Consider the following 24,055-nt stretch of genomic DNA (forward strand, 5'->3'; position numbering starts at 1 on the left):
GATAACTCATAGTCATTCCTTTACAACAGTTTCACAGATATGGAATGGAAACCTCCATTGCTGTATGACTCTATATCTAATCTTGTATCGCCTATTGTATCTAACCATTCCACTGCCATGTGGTTAGAAACTCACTGCTGGTAACTGTATCCGCAGGGGCAATAAGTAAGGTAGAGCTCCTGAAGCAACAAGTCAGTGAACATGGGCCTTTTCTATTGCAAAGACTCAATTACCTGTTCCATATCTACCAAAATGGCTAGATACATTTACAGCCAGATTGCAAAGATCAATACAATATAACATACAAGGCAGCATACATGAAGAGACAATTGTGCAGATGCACCTTCACATGCCAATGCACTTTTGAACAATCACCACATGTAAAGTTGTTTTAAAAGGCAAAGCATCAATATTTGTGTACTGTGGACTGAACCTTGTATAAGAAATTGTAGAGGTTCAAAACTAGAAAGGCCCTGTTCATAGTATGGTCATAGTGGACTGGAAGATACCTTAAAAAATATTGACTTAACATCTTTGGGAGGAATCAAAAACCTGAATATATTTGCCAGCTAAATCAATTATTTTCTGTAGTAAGACACTGGACTTTCTTTAATTCCATGACTTTCTTTTAGAACAACCTCACAATTACCATTTGTCAAGTGCCTTCCTGCCCTTCCTTTTAACAAATTATTGAAAAGCATCCTGTACAGTGAAGCACTCAAGATGCAGATGTAACGCTGACAGACCCCAGTCATTGGCAGGCGTGATCTAACCAGGGGCCCCTAGAGCTTGGTGCATGAGCCTCTACTGCATGAGCTAAAAAGGCAACTGGCTGTTAGCTAAGGCTGTAGAGCAGACTCATTTTATCTCTCTCTTTTTAAGTGGTCTCGGTGCCATTAGATGGGACAGAATACCACACCCAAGGAGGTGTGTGGGTTACACAGATACAGAAAAAAGAGGAAGGACAACCCAGTAGTTAGGACTCTAACCTAGGATTTGGGAAGACTGGATTCAATTCTCTACTTTGGCACTGACTCCCTGTATGACTGGAGCAAGTTAAATCTCTGAGCTACAGTTCCCATTCTGTAAAATGGAGATAATAGCACTTCCCTACCTTAGAGGGGTGTTGTAGGGTAATTACATTAAAGATAGTGAGGTGCTCAAATACCATGGTAATGAGGGCCATATAAACACAATAAATAGATAGACCACTTGCTTCTGTGTTTCCTTTTTAATTACAATCTATTTTGTATGTTACCAACATGTGCAATTAGCAATTTCATTTCTGTGTCAGGGACTCATTGGTTCAGTGCCTATTGATACACAGGTATGGGTGCTGACATTTTACCTAGGGAACAGAACTGCACACATTTTCATTGTATGAAAGTGATAAGCAATAATAGTATTCTTATGGCATACAAAATCAGGTGCCAATAAGGTCAAAGAGCGTGCTTTAAAACGGCATCAAGCAACAAAGGAAACCCAAACCCAAAACAATAAAATACTGAACAAAGAAAAGCAACCAGGATAGAGAGGATACTTATACATTGATTGCGTCATGAAGCAGGTGGATGTTTTTTGTTTGTTTGAAAAAAATCCTAAAATGCAGTTTATTCCCAATTTACTTAAGTCATCTGAAGAAATTCTCTGCTACTTTGAACATGTTAATCTACATTTTTCAGATGGCTCATTGAAATAATCATGTTTCTAGTACAGGAGGAAAAGTATTACTTTTACTGTTTATTAGCTTCACTTATTCACACTGATGACCTGGAGACAGATGACAGATCTCCGATTGTGAAACAGCAAGTAAAAGAATAAATATAATTCAAAAACCCCAAGGTCATCACATCACAAGATGCACTTCGCCCATTTATTTTGATGCATGTAAATTTGTTTTAATTATTTAAATTGTTACATTTAATAAATTTGTTTCAGTATTTGAAAGTATGCTAGTAAATGTTCTGTGGTATATTTTGCAACAGTGATGAGATAGAGTTCTTTCAAATATTGGGAAGAGAAAAAAGCAATACCGTTCTCTTTTAAGTGAAATATACAATGTAAATATCTTAACCATTGATTGTTCTCCCACCCTTATGAGTTCTGCACTACTTTTAAAGTAGCAAGTCAGTAAAATCACTTCAGTGAAGTGCCTGTAACATTGCATCTGCTAGGTTATTGTGCAACATCAAGGAATAAATTTTAGAAATTGATTTCCAGATTTGCACTACCACCTCAATTTCTCACATCAAAACAGGTCTCACCTTTGGCCCATGAGATGATTTCTTCTTCACTTCAGAAGAAGACAGGGAGTAGTTACTGGGAAGGTTGGGGAGATGAAGGCTCTGTCCCGAAGGGACTGATGTGCCATCTGACATTACCATGATCTGTTATGAGAGAGGGAAATTAATGTACTGGTCAAATATTATAAAATACTATGTCAGGAATTAGCAATCATTTTGGGAATGGAGATACTGCAAAATCTCCAATATAAAATGCAATCTTGTTTTCCTCTATAGGTGCTGGATTATTTTAAAAAATTCCCATCCTCCAGGCCAATATGGAAAAATCTGCACACACACAAAAAACCCCTTTAAAAACCTGAAAAGTTTATTCTGCTAGAGTGAGTATTTTTCATACGTAAACCTGATGAAAAAGATCTGATGTCTCTTTTGGTTTGGATTAAAACCCAATTTGTACCCCCAATTCCATGTTCTCTATAACATTCAACACTTTTGAAAGAAATCAGTTTATTCTACTTGAGGCAGAAAGGTCTGCACTTATTGCCATCCCAGTAAGCAATATAAAATGTGAATCAGTCTTTCAGGAGACTTGACTATTGAATAAAGCACTATGATGGAAAATATATGGATGATGAAACTGATGCTGGTTAAATTTAGTACCTGAAAGAGTTAAGTGGCTTGGCTCTAAAATCCTTTAAGGGAGAGAATCCATCTTCCTAGTCACTCAGGCAAGATGCATCCATGCTGACTACTGACATCTGGCCTCATCTTGGAGGGTATATATTATTGGGTAACATGTAATCTATTTGCTAAGCATTGTATGATAAATAGGTAAACCAACCAACCAAACATATGGCAGCATCTTAAGGTACTTTTGCAATGAAGCAACTATGGAGCTAACTGCATTGATGTATCAAAACTATTGGGACACTAATTGACGCAAATGAGGTGTTAAGGGTCAGAACTTTAACTATGGCTAGTTGGAATACTACACCCAGGCTGGGGCTGAAACCTTACAAATATGGTACTGAACATAGATGGGTGGAATGGGAAAAAAGCGTAGAAAAGATGTGGTTATCCATCCTGTCACTGGGACATGGAGGGGACTACATGGAACAACTGGGTGGAAAGCTCTCGTCTTGGGGTGATCTCCACTTACTTTTTCTTCCAGCTTTGCTTCTAAAGGTATCCACCAGGTTATAAGTATGCACAAGGTAACATTGTAAGTATTAACCCTGCAGGAAACCCCTTTACTTACCTTATTATTTTTATACTTATGTATACTGATTTTTTCTATAATTTCAATTACATTTGTCTGTATTAACTAAAGATCAAAGTTTGTGTGCTTCACCAATTTCATCTTCTTAATTAACTCTAAATAGCCACCTGAAAAGGGCCTGTTTTTTGTGACAAGTGCATGTTGCACCCCAATAAACAATTTCTTAATTGTAGTAACTTATCAGGCTACAAGTTCAAGAATGCCAGGATGACATAGAATTATAAGGACATTTCAGTTCTTTTGGAAGCAAAGCCCTAATCAGTCCTTTGAGGATGGTTTTTGTTTTCTGTGGTAAACTATCCCATGTAGGTACACCTGGGATACATCTTTGAGCCCTGAGTGCCCTTCTGCATTGCTGTTAGAATCCCCCAAATGGGTGGCATGGAGGAACTGAGTATGATGCAGGATCGCAAAGCCACACAGATAATTCCTCATGTTTGATAGGTTTTTTTAAAATCTATCCAGATATCCTGATAGCCAATTACTTTATCCAGCTGACTACAAAGAAAGCACAATTATAGTTAATTTTGTCTTCTACCTGAATTTGTATCACACTCCCCACAGTGCTATAATCAGACCACCACCTGGCAAAACAGGAGCTCAGGTTTAGCCAAAGGACATCTAACAAAGTAACTCCCTGATACACTGGTTCAACATCCCAGGCTCCTAAACCAGGGCAATGCCAGAAGATGGTGCTCTCACAAAGCAACCACTCTCTTGAAGGTATATTCTGGGTGGTCAGGTGGGATCAATTAATAATTTAATTCAACTCAACTTAAATGGCTGACTTTTACGCTCTTCTGACAGACATTCTTTAACCAGAGCTCACCAAAGTTTGCAGCTGAACTCAGCTAGACAAAATTCAAGGAAGGAGGTTGGAGGTGCCATAAAAGGTGACTGGATGCAAGGATGAGAAGTCTCCATTAAATCTGTGTGCACCTATATCTCAGCGCTGTAGTAAAGGCACAGAAAACACACTTTGCCTCTACGATACACCACCCAGTGGAGCTGGTCAGGTTTGCAAAGAGCATGGTTAATTCAAGTTCTCTCTTTTGAATCAGAGTCCACATTACAACATTATAAGCAAATATCCTTCTTTCTGGGGAATTTCATTTGTGCTAGCATCAGGTCATCTTCACGAGAGGACATGAGTAGGCATGAGCTCATTCACTATTACGGAGTTTGTTACTCCTTGACACAGCTGGCTATTAGGGAATGAGGGTAGTGGGCACTAAGAACTGAAAGTGTACCCATCAGAGCTTGAAAATAAAAATATATATAAAAACAAAAAAACCCACACAGTGCCAAAGAACTCTATCATTGGAATGGAAGCCACCAGTTCTTCCCTAAAGGATAACAATTCTACTCAACCAAAATATAATGTACTGTGGTTTAGCCACTGCTCAAACCACCATCTCTTGACACTGATGTTTTATCCACTTATCTCCATTCTGAAAACTATTTAAAGGAAGTCGATGCAGAAGGTGATGCCCAGCATCTCCAGAGGCATTGGAACATAGTGGAGGTTCAGACAGAATGAGGAAATATCAACAGGAGAGAAGTTAGAAGTCAGTTGAGAATTGTTACGTGCAACAACTGCTTGCTTGATGCCCAGCTTGATGTGAAACAGTATTTTTTCTAAAAAAAGTTCACAATCAGTAATAGAAAAGGTAAAAAGCAAAAGAACAAGAATTAGGAATAGAATGCCACGTCTTACTCTGTGACCCCATATGATGCTTTTCATGCACTTTTTCTTAATACAATTAGTACTTTTGAAAATCCTATCCTGACAGCTGGCCTAGCTCTGCTCCCGTTGAAGTTAATGGTAAGACTCCATTACCCTTAGTGGGAGCAGAAATAGCCAATGCTGAGCATTTCTGAAAATGCCATGCTTAATGTTTGATTTGGTTGTAAAACACAAAGTTATGTTCAGAAAGGTAACTTGAAACATTCCAGTATTCCACATAGAAACTGAGCAAATCCAATATTGATTTCGCAAGTAAAATGTAGATTTTCCTAAAAGTGAGCACCGTGAGGTCAATTTAATACCTATACTCCAAAGCTTGTTATTTCATTATTAACCACCATGAACAGTGGCAGAATTCTGCTCAGTGGGTGGACAATGCGTGCAGTAGGCCAAATACAGCTCAAGCTTCTACTTAGGTTCTGTAAACCTGACAGTAGCAAAATAAAGTCTCCAATGTACACTTCATTTCTTGGCTACTAAAATAAAAAACATTTCCCTATCTGCCCATTCAATTAATGTGAGAAGAGGAATTTTCTGATCCTCAGGCCACTTGTCCTCCTCAGACCCAGAGTTTAAAACAAAACAAAACCAAACCTCTACCATCATTTTCATCCTCCGAGTCCCCTTCTATAACATTGGTCTTGCTAGCTAAGACATAACTTTAAGAAAAAGTTTAGGCTGTGAACACTTTCTTTTGAAACTTAGCACATTTCCTTGAAGCTTAAATTAAGCAAGGAGACAGGGCTAGGGTTCAGCTGAAGGGCTACTTAAAATATGGTGCCCTTTACTTAGTGGGGAAAACCACTATGCTGAACATTTATGACCACTTCCTTTTGAAAACACCTTGAAATCCCATAGCCATTGAGGGTATGTCTTCACTGCTGAGTTAGCTCAGGCTGTAGCATGAATGTTGTCCCTGGCTCCCCAACGTTCACACAGAACATCCTTTGTCCCAGGCTTGAGGGTACTTTAAGCCTGCACTAACATATATAGCTGAGGATATAGGCTTGATATAGGGTTTTGCCTCAACCTGGGCTGGCAATCTGCTTACTTTGCAGTGAGGATACAGACTAATCAAGGAGTGCTGACACTCCTTCACTGCCTTCCCACCATTCCACCTGGGTCGTATTTCTTGCCCTCTACCTACTCCCCTCTTTTGCATTGGAACTCACCTACAAGTTTATATGGTGAAATCAGCCTTTAAACCCCATGCAGGCCTACTACATTTCTGCTGTGCTTTCACAGCATTCTCACACAGTCTGAGAAATCCTCTTTCCAATGTGGTGCCAGCTGCCCAGATGCTGACACCAAGGTTCTGATGAACCTCTGGTGTGAGATCACGAAGACCCATGATTTGGAGAGATGTAACCAAGATCAGCTGTTCTAAGAGGAAATCTCCAAGAATTTGACAGCAGAAGAAATTCAGTGGAAGGCCTCTCAATGCAGGGAGAAACATCAAAACTTTGAAGACTGCATATAAGAAGGTCCAGGATCACAACTCCACAACCAGCAAATTGCCTTAAACTTGCCTGTTCTACGAAGAGTTTGATGAGGTTCTCGGCACTGCTGACAGCACTCATCCCACTTTCCTGCTGAACGTACTCCTGGATTAGGAAGAGGAGATAAAAGGACCAGCTACAGCAGGAACCAGGGGCAGAGAACATAGAGTATATGCTGAGCCCCATGCAGTCAACTGCACTGGAGCACATGGAGAACTTTCTTGAGCCATACTCCCAGGATATCTTAAAGAAAGGCTTGGTTGGTGTGCGTGCGCATGGGGGTAGACCAACCTCATTAATGATATTACGTGCCGTGGGTCGGGCTTTGCCTGCCAGGCTTCAGTTGAAGGTGGAAGAAGCTCCATTTGACCTGATCCCCCTTCCTTTCCTTTCCCCACTCCTCACCCATCAAGCCACGTGAAATCAAAGATGGACTCCAAGCAGGGGGGATAAAAATTAAAAATAAACATGATTTCCTGCAGTACCCGCTGCTGCATGCATGCAAAGCAGTCACTATTAGCATAAGCAGAGCAAAGCCCACAAAGGCAGGAACGCAGGCAGCAAAAGCATATGTATTTTGCTGGGTTCTTTTTCTCACACGGACGCTATCATTAAAGCATTTTCAGAGGCAGGGTAGATATTAAGAACACTGCATGACCTGGAATGGTATTAACTCCAGATTGCTTGCAAAGTCTCTCAGTACTACAGAGTCAATGGAGGGCTATCACCAGTGGATGGGCAGGATGTGGAAAGGCCAAGGGGTAGACAAGTACACCTGTGATTCTAGAGCTGCCTCCTAGTTCAGCTCCTGTTTATATATGCCCAAATTTTAATCTGATCTAGGGGTATAATGCAGAAGAACTTGCCATAAATAAAAAGAAACTCAAAATGGTCAGTGAGGTTTCTCGGCAGAGAACACTTGCCATTACCATTTTTATATATCACTAGACTCCTCCAGGAATTAACCTCCACATCAGCCACCAGATGATGAAAGATCTCCATGGCACAGAAGAGGCCTGGAATAGGTGTTCCCTCTTCCAATCTTTAATTTCCAGCAAGGTGACATCTTCTAATGCCACCACTGCCTGAACAATGTTAAGACCACAAGGTTCTTGGCCTGTTCCCCCTCCACACTCAACCCCCACAAATGCCAATTACAGGTTTTTGAGGTGTTCTGTTTTTTTTAAAATAACTATATAATCAGGTCACGGCAGTATTAGTGCAGAGAAATGTAGAGAAATTGAGCCTACATCAAAATAAAACTGGCAATTGTTCCCACTGTTGTGATGCAGAAAATTAAAGGAGAAATGTTTTCTCCCCTCCCACTCCCCACTGGACAGAAAAATACTGTTGTGTGTTATTGCTTTATAGAGCCATCTAACCTAGCTGAGACAGGGCACCCACCCATTCTCCCACCCCCAGGATGCCACTGACTGTCAGTGACTGGTGCAAGACCCTCTGGGGAAAAAGAAAAAAGGTGAGAGATGAGCTGCTAGAGGAGATACACAAGGTCTTTGCCAGCAGTTTGGACCAGCTCCTAGAGTAGGACCTCCTCCTGGCTACAGCTGAGAGGATGCTGGATAGGGAGAAGATGGAAGCAGATTATGTTGCCATGAAGGAACAGGAATGCAGCTGCAGCAGGAAGAACAGCAGCAACATAGGTAGATGATGGAGTGGCTGTTAGCCATGAAGGCCAGCAGGCAGCAAAAAAATGCCAGCCTTGATACCAGTCCCTGTCCCAGTGACCTCTCCTCTCTGCTACCCTATCCTGCACTGAATGATGCCCAATTCTGGATGTGAAAATGAACCATTCAATGCAGTTCCTGGAGAGAAGCATATGTGGGTAGATTACCAGTTCTGCCCCGTGCATCAACAAGAGAAGAAGAACAAGAATGCAGCACATGGGCATTTCCATTCTTCTATATGTGACATTAATTTTTAAAAAGAAATTGTTAATTTTATCTTGTCTATTTACACTGGGGCACTTGGGCTACCCATGCTGCTAACTGCTAATAAATGATTTCTGCAGCTAAAGGCCTTGATATACGAGTGCTTAGCAAACAATATAGAGATGGTAATTTAAAAGCAAAGCTTTTAATGAAGTTTCAGATTAATGCCACATACAATTGATTGTAAAACTGGTGAAACAGTGCTTCAGTGCTCTACTCACCTCCCTATTATGATCATTCTTCCTGCAAAGCAAAGATGTGTCTTGTGGGCCCATCCCTTAAATAGCTTGCCATCCTGGATCCAAGCCCCAGTTAACAGAGATGCACTTCTCTTCTGGGTCCATAAACAAGCACAATCAACGCACTCCCTGGTGAATATTCTCCCTCTCCTCCTTACAATTATGTTGTGCAGTGCACAGCACGCCCACAGTGAAAGGCATTATATACACTGGCATCTTAACAATTCTGCAGGCAGCACCATCTTGTCCTCAGTCACCAAATGCAGTCTACCATCATCCTGCAACTGCTCAGTATTTAATTATCTTTCTTCTTCCCTGTCCTCTCACACCAGAGTGGAGCTCATAAGCCAAACCAACGGAGGACAGGCTGGGTCTTCCAAAAACCAACTACATTGGTCCCAGACACCCCACTGATATCCACATTACTGAGTGGGAATAAAGTCCCAGCTTATCCCAGTTTGAAACCAACTGATCTCCAAAATATGCTGGCATCACGTATCTTGCCCATGAATCCCACATAAGTGTTTATGAACCAGTTTCTGTGGTTGACCAAGGGCTGCATAATGAGTGAGTAGTATCCATTCCAGTTTACATATTCACGTGCACCATTGGGGAAGTAGGAGCAGACTACAGGCACAAGTGCCATTGATGGCTCCAATATAGTTCAGGAAGTCCATTCTCTCAAAGACCAAAATTATGTCAGGGACACTAAGTCTTCACTACCCATAGGCAAACCACTGCAATAAATTACCTTGCAAACCTCTATCACCACAGTACTGACAGTTGATTAGAGAACTCGAAACCGACTAACCACTGATCTGTAGCAATATGGAGTAGCCAGCTTCCAGATAGTAATAGCAACCTGCTTCTGGACTAGTCGGGTCTCTCACCTGCATGTCCTGGTGTTGATAGGCCAGGGCAAGCTCCTCACACAGCTCCACAAAGGTCACTTTCCTCATGCCAAAGTTCTAGGCCCACTGCTGCTCATCCCAGGACTGCATGATGATGTAGCCCCACCATGCTTTGCTTGTGGTCCCGCTCTAGAACTGCTGGTCAACACAGGGGGATTTCATAGCTATTATCGCCATCAGCTGTCTCTAACTGCTCCACGTATGCATGTAGCCTGCTTGATCTCCTTAGCAAGGCATGCCATCACCTTTTCAAGGTGACAAGGGACTGCAGAAGTGCCCTCCCTCATATTTCATGTCCTGCACCTGCCTTCTTTTTCCTTTGCCTGAAATGTGACTTGCATTAACAGCTGGAACAGTTCATCATCCAGAGTAGGATCCATGCTTTGCCACCGATGGTTAAATTTACTGAGCTGGTGAGTTAAGAGCAGTTCTGCACAGAGGCTCAAGGAGGACAGACAAGTTCTCCCATAATACAATAAGAATGAATTCATAGAGCAGTGCAGCGTAGTGTAGTGCTAAGAACCATGTGATAGCCCATTGAAAGACCAGCTCAGCACTCTGGTTAAAGTACATTAGTGTGGACGCAGCTACATGGGTCTAGCATGGGTAGGAGTTTGCAGTGGTGAAGCTCCACCCCAGCTAGCCAAACCTGGGTAATCCCTGAAGTGAAAACATACCCTACGTTTTTCCTTTCATTTTTTTGTTTATGGATCGGGTGCTGGCTTTGCAGCACAATGAGAATGCATTGCTTCTGAAGTGAAGGAACCAAAACCCGATCAGTGCCTCAAATTTCAAAAGAGACAGCACTGATATTTAACTTGGTTTATTTTGAAATACCCTAAAAAGTTAAACTCTAAAGGTGGGATTTTGAAAAGCACTCAGTGTTGGCCTAACTTTTCTCCCACCAAAGTCAATGAAAGCAAAGTTGAACAAGGATCAACCCTTTTAAAACTCCACCCTAGACCCAATAAGCTCATATTTTCAACAGTTAAGATAACTTAAGGTCAGAAGTACTGAGACAGACTTGATATGAACTAAAATGAACAAGAAAAAAAAATGTGCCCCAACATTCAACCACCATTCCTGTAAAGGGGAATTAAAGCTCTCGGATCTTCTAAGCTATGTGTTGGACGCTAAAGCAAATGCTAATCATATAGTTTAAATAAACTCAATTCAATGACTTAAATCATGCAGAGCAAAAGATTAAAGATAATCCTTTGGCTAAAGGAACACTATACCTAACGTTGGTCCTGGAGAGGCTCCAGCTTCCCCAACTAGTACATGAGAATCACAAGGGAAAAAAGCTTGGTTTTCATTACAGTAGATTTACAGGAGATTCAGAATATATACTTAATGCAGTAGAAGCAATTAAGAAACATCTGTCAACCACGACTTGTTCAAAATATAGGGACCGATTGTAATCTCAGATAGCACTAAGTGATAAGTATATGATGAATATTGGCAAACGCTGAACTTTAACGATGACGTCTTTAAGAAAGGTCACTTTTCTGACAACGTACAGGTCCCTTGTTTAAAGTACCACTCCCCAAGATGCACATTTTTATTTCTTCCTTCTACTCATTAGAAGATCAGCTGTCTATCCATGGGTATGGGGACAGAGGTTTTTGCCATAGGAGCAACTTGCACTTCTGAAATTAGTTCAGAGTCAGCACAGACAAAAAGAAAAGCATCTGTTTCCAAGAGAGTTATTTGCTGCACTGATTAACAGCAACCTACTCCTTGCAACCTCTTGATCTAAAACCTCAAACCACATCATTAGTAACCACACATATTTGTAATAATTCTCCTAAAATGTTATAAATTGGACTGTTTTTGTAAGTTATGATGGCTGATCTCCAAGGGCTGTCTGTATACTGTAGTTAAGGGAAGAACTGATGGATTTGGAGTCCCTTTCCAAAAAGTCAAAAGTATTAATTACACAATTGCAAACCGTACAAACATTCATTTTTGTATAGATGGCAGACAGGGCTGTATTATATTGCTGTCTTAACATGAACTGAAAATATTTTTCCTGTGTTTTCCTACAAAACTCACAAGGCAGTTGTTTGCAATGTCATTGAAACAGGTGGTACGTCCGAGGAAGACTGGGATTTTCAGAGGCAAAAATCCAATTTAACTGTTACCTATCAGTTAGAGTCCTCCAAATTAACTTCTTGCTACTGACTTAAACATATGAGATACCACTTCTAATCTTTGTGTTAAAAATGGTATTTTTGACAGAAAATAAACAGTGGACTGGAATCAAATGAACCTTCTTTACCCACAGAATGAAGGGAAAAGTGAGCCAAACTTTGCACCCAGATAATTGTTCTCTGTCTAGAGTGAGAGGTCTCTAGGAGGTAGGGTTATACTTACTGTTGTCACAACTATTGGCTTTGGGTCAGAAAGAGGTCCACGTCAGAGTTTTCATTCAAATACAAGAGGAGTTTTCTTCAATGGAAACTGTTTTTTTGTCCTCTGGGATTTGATCTACAGCCAGGTTGATGAGGCACATTGCTTATGTATATAAGGCAAGACCAACTGGTTGCCACTGCTCCCTGCCAATCAATCCTGCCACATCATTACTGTACTCTACTTAAGAAAAAACAAGGACAAAGTTTCAGGTTGACTTTTTCATAGCTAATTCCTGGTTCTGCGAGAAATGCTACTTGATCTGGGACAGCATCTTTAAAGAAAGAGATGGACTGCATGCCACCAGAAATTGTGAATATTCATGCAAGGATATGTTAAAACCTGCTCCTGCAGATCCATTCCCCCTCCATATAGATTCGAAAATCCAGAGATTAATTTAAATCAAATTGGAAGATGGAGATGGACAAAGTTATTTCTGAAGGGATTTCTGTGTAGAAAATGTCCTCCTGCAGAAACCAAGCTTTGAGAAAAGACTTGTAAATTGGACATGACCTTTGTACAATTGTTTGGAACAAATGTTCTCCTTAAATTTCTTGATTAGAGAAATATCAGTTGCAAGGCCAAATTACACCTTATCTTTTTCGTGATAATGGAGAAAATAATTCTCAGAATGGAAAGGAAATCAGCTGCACAGAATCAGCTGAATCTTAGGATCCTCTAACTTATGGTGATTTAGGACACATTTTGTGCTTCAACTTTGATGACACTAAATGCAGTGTTAGGCAGGAGACTGCGGTTATTGAAATATGGCATGACTTCAAGTTATTCCAGGTTGGTCTTCTTGGTGGAGTCCAGTATTTTCCCACTGTCTGAAAACAGGCTTGGCAAATGCAAATAGTTCTCCTCTGTGTTTGTTTCTCATGTCTAAAGAAAAAGCCTCAATGTATTTTCAAAGCATGTGTACTAGGATAGTGCCTACAACACAGCCTGCCCTTCATCTTTACGATGTAGGGAAGATACAGTCTAACTCCTCTCTCTCCCTGACCCCACCTCCTCCCTAGAGAGAAGATGAGCATTTGGAGTCAAGCTTATCATTTGGAAGGGAATATTCCAAAATGGGATTTGAACAGTAATCGTTCAGAATCAAGAGGACCATAAAAGGAAGAACAGTATAATTTTCAGGAAAGTGGATGTACTGTAGTAATATATTTCCCATCCTGTTTGCACACAGGACACAAATGCAGGACTTGAGTTTTGGAAAGAAAATAAACATTCTCCATACAACTATTAAAAAAAAAACTAATCAAAAGGTTCTCAATTTGGGAGAGTTTTTTGAGTCCATCTTTTACTTCGAAAAAGAAAACACCGTATTTTACATTTAAAGCGCACCACTCATCTTGAAGGAGAATAACTCTACTTTGTCTTAAATGTTGCCAACTAGAGACATAAATCACTAGGCCTCCAGTTTAGATTTCCTGAAGCAGCTTCATTTGACTTGCGAGAAGCACATGCAGGACTATTCATGGTTTGGGCTTCCACATAAGGGGAATGATGGTGAAAGCACTCCTAAATTAATTGCCCTGAAAATGCTCATCTTGATCTGAAGTGTATTACTTGCGTTAGCAGTGCTACACCTCAGATTCAGTCAGTTGTCTATTCAGTCACTTTTCAGGGTGGAGGAGAGGGGCAGATTTTCAGTGTTCCTACCTCAGTCCCGAAGAGTAGGGAGAATTAAATTAGTAAAAAATAAAATGGATCCTCCAGTACTGGAGGTCAATGAGGACTTTTAGTCCTTCAGGTGTAATTTAACTACTGAATGGACAAGACCTTATTGCATTTTCTGTACTGAATTGATTAGATATAGACCACCAGCAAAGAGATAATTAACAGAGGGAAGTACGAAAGACTAGTAGCCTCAGATACAGGTAACTTGTTCACTGCCGGTAATGAGGGAGGTGAGAGAGAAAAGACAATGATGGTTGGTTTGTCTTCTCCAAATAGCAAGAGAAAATGATGCACAATAAACAGATAATGATGTATACAGAAAAGAGGGATAAATGCGGCACTGCACAAAGTTAAGTCATTTATAATCAAATCTAAGTTGTTAGACACTTCTTGTCCAGCTGAAAAACAAATAAATAGTAGCAAGATAGTCAACACGATCTGTGCGTTGTTTTTTTTAAAAAAAAACACTAAAACTGTTAGGAAGTGTACATTCAGGTTACCCTACAATAGCAGGACTAACTTTTCCAGTGAAGCCTGGACTGATATACAATAAGCTAAGTATTAAAAAAGGGACTTTTCAAATATTGTTTGGTCTTTTATCTGTAAGCACATTTTAAAAAGCCAGAAATAAGCCCATCCAGGGCTTCCCTTCTAATTCTAGTAAATGCAAGTCAAAGTTAAATGTAGCTCGTCTTTCTATATCCACACAGGGCTACTATAGCAACAGACTTATTCTCTTCTCCAGAAACATATCTAGCTCCCTCGTCCAATTTATGCACACCACTTAAACTTCATGTTTTATTTTCAAAGATCCTATTAAGCTAAGGCATTTTACCTGAAATACTTATCAAACTAGTCCTGTCTTCAGCTTCAGACCATGACTACTTGCTTTCTAACTAGTTCTAGTTACTGTCACAAACCGTTTTTATCCATTGATCCATCCCTTTCTTTTTGAGACTGTATACATTTGTACAAGACCTGTTCTTTTTTCGAAGACCCCCTACATAAGCCAAATAAGAATAATCCTTTTATTTACTTATGACTACTCAATGTATAAACATAAACCTCTCCCTCATATAAACACACACCAAAACAGTGAGGCACTTTCCTCTGAAGATGTTAACATTCATACATGTGATGTAAGTTTGTCCCTCTTACACCAACAGACTGTCTTAAGCCTACTAACACCCATTCAACCGACATGGAAAGAAGTCTAAAGCTACTTCTACATAGTCCCACAATTTGGACTATGGCACATACCAGCATGCTGCGCTGTAACTCCCCCATGTGGATGATGCTGTTTGGGTTAATGTAGTCCTCTAACTAGGTACCGTTCAGTTAGCACCTGCAGCTTCCACACAAGGGAGTTCCAGTACAGCATGCTAGCAGATGCTGCATTTCACACCCTCCAAGTCTTACCTGCAGGGTCATAGACAAACCCTAAGTTGGTGTAACTTACACCTTCATACATTGTCTTCTGGCTCCTTCTGTGTAACTTACACCAACTTTGTTTCTCTTACAAATCAGAAGAGAAGGTATAAGTAGATATAAAGCAGTCTGAGGGTAAGGGAGTCTAATTCATGCTGCCTTACATATCATTTCTGCACTTGGTCCACTTAATTTTCCAAACACTATAATCACAATTTTTTAAACAAAGTTTAACTTTGTGTTACTTGATCTCACCACAGTTTGTATCCTGCATTTCAACTTCAGGAGGCCCACATAAAGCAGTTTCATTCATTAACTTAATTTCCTTATTGCCTTTGCAGAAATAAATGTGAAGACTTTAACCTTAAAGACAGCGAAAGACACCATTAACTAATAGTGTACTTTGGCCTAGGTCAGTCAGTCAGTCAGTCAAAAAAAGTCTGCTTACTTGTTCCACCTCAAACAATAGGCAATAAACTAATCACTCACATATGCCACTTAATTTTACTCTCAAAGCAACTTTTATTACACTCAGTGCACCAGCAATAAGTAGCAAGTTCTTTAATGTGATGACTTTCAGCATGGGCGTGGGACTCACCCCTCCAGCCTTCAGCAACTTTCTTCTGAATTCTTCGGTTGGGTTGTTGAATGTGAGCTTTTCGCAGCGGAGGTGGTTTACAGGTGGGTGGCCTTCAAGGTGCAGGAATAAGTCATAGTCAAAGCGGACTTTCTTCGGTTCTTCCTGAGGGTTGAAAATAACCAAATAGAAAAATCTACCACCACAAATAATTAGCTTGAAAACAAGTGCTACGTAAAAGAGTTATATAAAAAAGGTGTTAATTAAAATGAATGTTACGACATTTGTACTGTTCTTTTATATTAAAACTAGTGGCATAAAGCTTGCAGCAACAGTTAATATTTATGTAAGATCCTCTGTAGTAACCTGGAGTGGATTCTTCTTCATAAGCAGTAAAAAAAAAAAAAAAATTAACAGGAATAAAACTGTGACAGCCTACATACTCCTGTGTAATATCTCTGCTCATTTTGTTCCTTGTCACTACTGATGTGACCTCATCACTCAGGATCCAGACTAATCAACTAGATTTCCAAACATTCCACCACAAAATAAAATATCTTGCTCTTGCTACTGTAGTAAGGAATGATATGTTCAGGTAGTAATGACATATAGCTTTTTCCCATGTTCCCTGTACCAATATAGGGAGTAAAAGGGGGGTAAAGCCACACATGACATGGAATCACCAATGCTTTATCACTTGGAAAGCTCCTCCACCAATAAGGTTACTAATATCAATGACTAGACTCCAATCTGTAATACCAGGACAAGGCATCAATTAAGCATGTTGTAGATTTACAACTATCCTTGTATATTTCTCTCTTGGAAGCCGCAAATGGGGCAACTGCTCCACAAGAGCAAGTCTTAAGAGAAGACAACAATGGACATCACTCAACTCGCTATGCCTGCCAGTTGTACAACACAAGTTGCCAAACAATGGTCACATAAGACAGAGTACTAGTAAGAGAAATATAAGCTGTCAGATTTATAAGAGTCCTTAGCTCTCCCAAGTATAACACAGTTTCAGCATACATCCAGCATGTCTTTTTGATCATAAGCTACTCAGAGGGAGTGCTGTATTTCGGTCTCGTTCGGTGGCAAGCACACTTCGGGTGCTTAAATCATATTGAAAAAGTATTTACTTTTGACTCCTCAGGATTCAAAGGATGTGGACAGCAGGAAGCTTGAAAATCTTAATTACAGTAAAAAAAATATTCAAAACAAAGATTTTAAACAAAGTCAGGTTAAGTCCTCAAAGCTGCTTTATCTCTGAACTTGAAGCAGTGACCCAGGAAAAGGAACTGGGATAAGCAGCCTGCAGTAGCTTGTTTTTGAAGACAGACAGAGGAGAGCAGTCCCCTTTAGATGAACCAGTAGCTTGATTGACCATATTGAAATGTACCACAGATGAAGACATAGAAAGGCTAATATATGGTTTCCTGGGAAAAATTATGTAAATTATTCCCCAAACTATTTGGACAGAGCCACACCATTCCCCTGGCCATTCAGTTGGTACCTGCAGGTGTGCTATATAAGCCCAAATTGAAGAAGTGAACAAACTGGAGTCTTCAAAGAATTTTGCTGAACATTTGATGACCAAAGCTTGTCACTTCAAGGCAGAAATTTACTGTAAGAAGCATCCCTAAAAGCTACAGCCATTATTTAATGGCAGCCCTGACAGGAGGGTGGAATACACTGAAACTCATTTTAACTCCTCTAGTTGGCTCATATACCCTTTTTAAAAATGAAAGTTCATTTTTCAATGTAGTTAAACCTTGGATCTAAAAGCACTTTTTAAGGGACTACTGTACATTTCTCAATTGCTGTTTACTGCACCCTCATTGCAGCTGAATATGCCATACGCTTCTCTGCATTCCTGCGATTCCTTAAAGCTTTGAATATGTTTTCTGTCAGAGGGAAGAGCATATTGGATTTTCTACCAATTCCTTTTTAGTCTCAGGAACAGGAATACTGTAATTCTTAGAGTCCAAGGTCCAGAGCAGATGGCTTCCTGCACCCCTTTCTTGTCTACATATACCTTGGACACCTTCGGAATCAGAAATGGAAAAGTTGTCTACCTTGAATGAGTGATGATCATCTGTCTCCTCTTCCTCCTCCAATCTATCCCCTCTTTCTCTGTACTGGAATCCCTGTGAAGCAGCTTGGGGGAGGAAGAGTAGCTGAGCCAGGAGAAGGTAATATTTTGGATGAAGAGACCTTCACGAATTAGAGCTGGCCCTATTTTTGTGTCTTTTTCCCTTTGTGTGCTATTGACTCCAGGAAGGGTTTTGATGCTGCATCTGTGCGAAGAACTGGCTGACCCACAGTCCAACTGCTGCTTCTTGATTTCCATGGCACCAAAACGGGGGTGAGGGACGTTTGCAAATTCCCAATTCCAAATGTTGCTTGAGAGTGAGGTGAGTTGTAATCATTGGAGCCTTGTCCTTGATTTCAGTACATGCCACAATTCCTGCTGGAGAGCTCCTATGACTTGAAGGCCTCCATATTCAGCAAAGGCAGCCAAAAGTCTGGGTGGAAAACAAAAAAAGAAATGTCGGGCGGGAAGCCTCTGTAGAGATGCTTCAATGAATCACTGTCTTCTGACTTTGAGTCCCCGGTTTTGGGCTGAACTCTGAACGGATGGGGCTTAAAGACCCAGAAAATGAACTGCTTTTCTATAATAAAGTCAGATATCCTGGAATGAACCAAGCTGCTCCCTAAAGGAGACAAATGCACAAAAATGCACCAAAAAGACAGTTAATTCACTAAATCAATTCTATTTCTTTCTCTGCTATCAGGTGAGGCAGAGTAAGCCCTACACTCCACAGATTGATACAGGGAACATTGCAAATCTTATCATTCAACACCTACTATTCAAAAGCAACAACCTAAAAGATACCTGAGCAAATCCTAAAATAGGATGAGCAGAAAAAATCACGTACTGTAACTTTGCAGAACTTTCCATGGAAAAGAACAGAACATTGTAGTGCCTACTTAAAAGCATTGCACTTATCTAAACCACATTTTAAGTGAGCAGGTTTCAATGAATACTTTGGCTACGCAAGGGTTTTTTTTAGTGCACTAGTCTTATTTAAAATTCTAAAAACATAGAGATGTACCCAAAATATATAAATGCGTGTTTCTGTTTCAAGCCAGTATGTCAAACTACATTTTGGTGAATTTGGTATTACAAGATAAGCTACAAATACTGTTTGTGTGTTTCATTTACAACAGCAGCTCCACCAAACCACGTTGAACGGTCATACGTATGCAACTTGAAATACTGTGATACTTTACACTAAATTCAAGAAGCTATAGAACTTTGATTCTTCCTCTCCATTCCAACCCCCCCCCCACCCCCAATCCTATTCTTGTTTATCTGAAAAGTTATTAGTTATAGGGTCCCTTTCATGTATTTAATTAAAATCTTACTGTTAACTACCTTAAATACCTGCAGAAAACAAAGTATCTATCTGAAATTATACTGGGAGAAACCACAATACTGAAATCTTTGTGGAATGGCAAAAACTCTATTTTTAACTGTGCCCCTGGTAATGTTGAGTTCAAAATTATCAATATTCACATTACACTAAAAAAATTTTCCAGAGGGGATATGGTATAAAAAGGTTCCCTTTGAAGATCAAAAAGTAAACTAATGACACAAATTGGTAATATTAATTAGAACAATGGGACCATTGTAAAAAAAGCATCAAAATCGGCTTCTTTTTTTAAGCTCAAGTACCATTTTAAAAACTTCCTAAAAAACCGGTCAATTTCTGACAAAGGCTAGTTATCGGTTTTTCTCAGGTAATCCTAATTTCACAGAGCAATCTTCACAAATCACTGTGCTAACCCTATTCTGTCATTCAAATTAGCCATAATTTTTAGAGCTTGTAGTAAGTTTTTATGATGGTATTTAACAAGTTTTTTGTGATTTGTGAATTAAAATGCAAACTATCAAATAATTTGCATATTAATTTTTTTTTGCAGAAAGTGAAACAGTATCAGATTACATACCTTGTTTTTGAAGTAAACCTCAATTGGCAAAATGAAACCAGCATACCCAGATTCTTCAACTTTGTAAGGTGGATCTTTACACACTGAAACAAAAAAAGAAGATCTGTTTAATACCAAGGGTCATTAGTAGTTTACAGACGATGGCAAAATTAGAATGAGCATTTCATTTAGACATGTAGGTACAGAGTTGGTCACAGTTTTCTTTTGTTTTTTACTTCCCTCTGTTGAGTTCAGGGTGCATGAGAATTGATTGATTTTTTGTATTTAAATCAGATTTTTTATTTTGTAATGTAAATTATAATAGGTTATTTCTAAAAAGAAAAATGTATTTAAAATTAAAACTGAATTCAATTCAAAATATGTTAAGGCCTAAACATATTGTCACCTCTTAAAACATTTAACGAAAAATAAATATGTTGAATCCATGAGCCTCTTATCAAAAACTTCAAGTTAAAGTTTGCTTTTTTATATAAAGAAAGAGTTAGTAAGTTTTGAGATCAAGTTTTATAAATATGGCACAATAGGTCATGAACTGTGTTAAGGGCTTGATACAATGGAGGACCCAAAGGCTGTGCTTCTGGGTGTAAGAGACTGGCAAAGTCACCAAAGGCATCGGGATCCAGCCTCTGATTCCAGGATACACTATCATGCATCTCACCAGGATCATCCACTGAGCCCATCAGGGTGGTCTCAGACTCCTATTTTATAGCTTTTCCCTACATGAGCTCTGATTAGCTCAGTTCTCAAATTATGAATATGACTCCATCCACCATGCAAAATTATTCTCCAGCTCATGGAAAAACATTGAAATTTATGTATCCAAAACATTTAAGATTGTTTTGATTACTAAAAATATATGTTATATACTGTTTATGTTTAACTAAATTCCAATTATCATCCTAATATAGTTTGACACAAATCATGAGCAAAATATTAATTATCTAGTAAATAAGCAGTATATCATTCACCATTTTCTAAAACATTTGATGTACAGTTAATAAGTATCTAAATATATTAAGCTCTATAATTGCTTTAAAATAGCTATATTGACAAATGAGAATGCACCTTTCTTTAAAAAATAACTGAAGTACAAATGGAAAGTTGATTAAAACAGTTTATTTAAATCATTAATTAAATTGCCTTGATTTAAATCAATCCACCATGGTGGAGTTTGTGAAACATCCTTTCAAAGACGGTAGAGCGACTCTCTGATAATTCATGTATTACTGTATCCCAGTTAAACCAAAATCTGCCACATGCTGAAAAGCCATGGTATTCTGGCATACAGTAGGCTTTGGTAGTCTCAGGAATGGTGAATTATGTTACGGTATTAGAGCAGTACATACAAACTGTACACTGTAGAGTGAGGACTTCTATCATAGGATAAGATTTACAACGCCAGTATACCGAGATAACATTTCCCCCCTACATTTTCCCCCGATGTAGTACATGTACTTTTAGTTGTGTGCAACTCCAGCAGCTTTAAACATGAGCCTTGGGACCAAAACTCTCAACTCAAGTCAAACTCTAGCCCTGACCTTTTCAAAAAGGTCAGGAGATTCAGAACCCAGCCCTCTTCTTCCCCCTGTTTAGCTGTGCTAAAGCATTGCAGAGTAAATGACATGATACAAGATCACACTAAGCTGAGAGATCTAGGGAAACCTTAACTCTTCAGAGGTGTTAAGCCAGTTCCTTAATATTACTTCAATGTTTGTACAAGCTAATGTCCTGTGTGCTATCATCTCAGTGACATGATAGGAGATTGCCAGATCCTCTGTGGATGACTGGTGGAACTAATGTGAACACATGACTTCTCTGGACCATCTGGTCTTGTTATATCAGTGTTAGCTGACAGATTGAACCTGTGTATAGTAATTCCCCAGATAAGTTAGTATCTGCTGCACTATAAGAGCTCATTTGGTATTGCTAGGAGGTTGCATTGTAAAAGGTATGTTATATGAAGTGAATGACCTTATATACCATGGTGGCCAAACTTACTGACCTTCCACATGACAATCTTCAGAAGTTTGAGAGCCAGGGCATTCCTGCTCGGGCTTGAGGCTTCCGCCCCATGAGAGGTACCTTCCAAGGCTCAAGGCTTCAACTCTGCTCCTGTTGAAACCCCGAGCCCTGGTAGGTGCGCCCTGCAGGGCAGAAGCCCCGAGAACCTCCTCCTCGCTGGGCAGAAGCCCCTACTCCACCACAAGGCAGAGGTCCCGAACTCCCCCGACCCAGTCTGGTAGGTGGAGAATGAGGGGGAAGAGGGAGCTCTGTGAGCCACACTTTAATGGTAAAAGAGCCACATGTGGCTCATAAGCCATAGTTTATAACAGACCCTGTTATATATGTGAAAAGGAAACATTTTTACCACAGATGCTGTATGTACTACTAATAAAAACCAACAACAGTGCACAGTGCACTTTACAGACATATCAGAGAGAGACAAGTTGCCTGCCCCAAATTAATTACAATCCATAGAGACAAGGTAATACCATACATTTAAGGTGCTAGCAGGTATTCAGGTGCTACAAAACCTGCCACAACTCTCCAGCTTGCACAGTGAGTGTGGCTGCTACTACATGCTAAAGTGAGTATAGTAGGTGTGTTCCCCCCGCTGCGGCCAGGCAAGCTTTGTGCCGAGGGCGATAGGGCCATAGTTCCTCCTTCTGGCCCTCCCCTTTGGGATGGCTATAGCGCTGTTAGCCCTGTGCAGCCCTTGGATCAGACTTTGTGCAGAAGCGAGGAAGATTCTGTGCACCACCACTTCCCCCTGGTGACAGGCTGTTGCACTGATATGTAGTTTACATCATATAAACCAAGGATGTAGGAAAAGGTGGCAGGAAAAGCAGCATGAACACAACCTAATGTTTCGTATGTGCTATGTTAGTTACATGGTTTTTTTCCCCCTCCAATCATTATTTAAAATGTCTTTCCATTTTCTTGGCAGGAAAGAGGAGAAATTACAGCTCATGAAAGTCTCTTGAAAGAAGTGCATTTTAAGAAGGGGTTTGAAGGAGAGGGTTAAGTAAGCCCTGGTCTACACTAGGAGTTGAGGTCGAATTTAGCAGCCTTAAATCAATTTAACCCTGCACCCGTCCACACGGCAAAGCCCTTTTTTCGACTTAAAGGGCTCTTAAAATCGATTTCCTTACTCCACCCCCGACAAGGGGATTAGCGCTGAAATCAGCCTTGCTGGGTCGACTTTGGGGTACTGTGGACACAATTAGAAGGTATTGGCCTCCGTGAGCTATCCCAAAGTGCTCCATTGTGACCACTCTGGGCAGCACTCTCAACTCAGATGCACTGGCCAGGTAGACAGGAAAAGGCCCGCGAACTTTTGAATCTCATTTCCTGTTTGGCCAGCATGGCAAGCTCCAGGTGAGTGCAGAGCTTTTCAGCAGAGGTGACCATGCAGAGCTCATGAGCACAGGTGACCATGATGGAGTCCCAGAATCACAAAAGAGCTCCAGCATGGACTGAATGGGAGATACGGGATCTGATCACTGTATGGGGAGAGGAATCCGTGCTATCAGAACTACGTTCCAGTTTTCGAAATGCCAAAACATTTGTCAAAATCTCCTAGGGCATGAAGGACAGAGGCCATAACAGGGACCCGAAGCAGTGCCGCGTGAAATTTAAGGAGCTGAGGCAAGCCTACCAGAAAACCAGAGAGGTGAACGGCCGCTCCGGGTCCGAGCCCCAAATGTGCCGCTTCTATGATGAGCTGCATGCCATTTTAGGGTGTTCAGCCACCACTACCCCAGCCGTGTTGTTTGACTCCTTCAATGGAGATGGAGGCAACACAGAAGCAGTTTTTGGGGACGAGGAAGATGATGATGATGAGGTTGTAGATAGCTCACAGCAAGCAAGCAGAGAAACCAGTTTTCCTGACAGCCAGGAACTGTTTCTCACCCTGGACCTGGAGCCAGCACCCACCAAACCCACCCAAGACTACCTCCCGGACCCGCCAGGCAGAGAAGGGACCTCTGGTGAGTGTACCTTTTAAAATACTATACATGGTTTAAAAGCAAGCATGTTTAATGATGAATTTGCCCTGGCATTCGTGGCTCT

General features: G+C 40.3%; 1 protein-coding gene across 3 annotated transcripts in view; it reads right to left on the reverse strand.

Moving 5' to 3' along the window:
- The window catches only part of MLLT3 (MLLT3 super elongation complex subunit), a 224,139-nt gene that overhangs the window by 70,627 nt on the left and 129,457 nt on the right, over nt 1-24,055 (reverse strand). For 2 of the 3 annotated variants that reach the window (XM_048851068.2, XM_048851069.2), the window contains 3 exons: nt 19,985-20,067; nt 15,992-16,135; nt 2,265-2,387 (listed from right to left, as the gene is read on the reverse strand). In XM_048851068.2, coding sequence (XP_048707025.1) covers nt 2,265-2,387; nt 15,992-16,135; nt 19,985-20,067 — 350 coding nt within the window. The remainder of the gene's footprint in view (nt 1-2,264; nt 2,388-15,991; nt 16,136-19,984; nt 20,068-24,055) is intronic. The other variant, XM_048851070.2, reaches the window with a different exon arrangement.

This window comes from Caretta caretta, chromosome 5 (genome assembly GCF_965140235.1).
Source record: "Caretta caretta isolate rCarCar2 chromosome 5, rCarCar1.hap1, whole genome shotgun sequence".
NCBI lineage: Eukaryota > Metazoa > Chordata > Testudines > Cheloniidae > Caretta > Caretta caretta.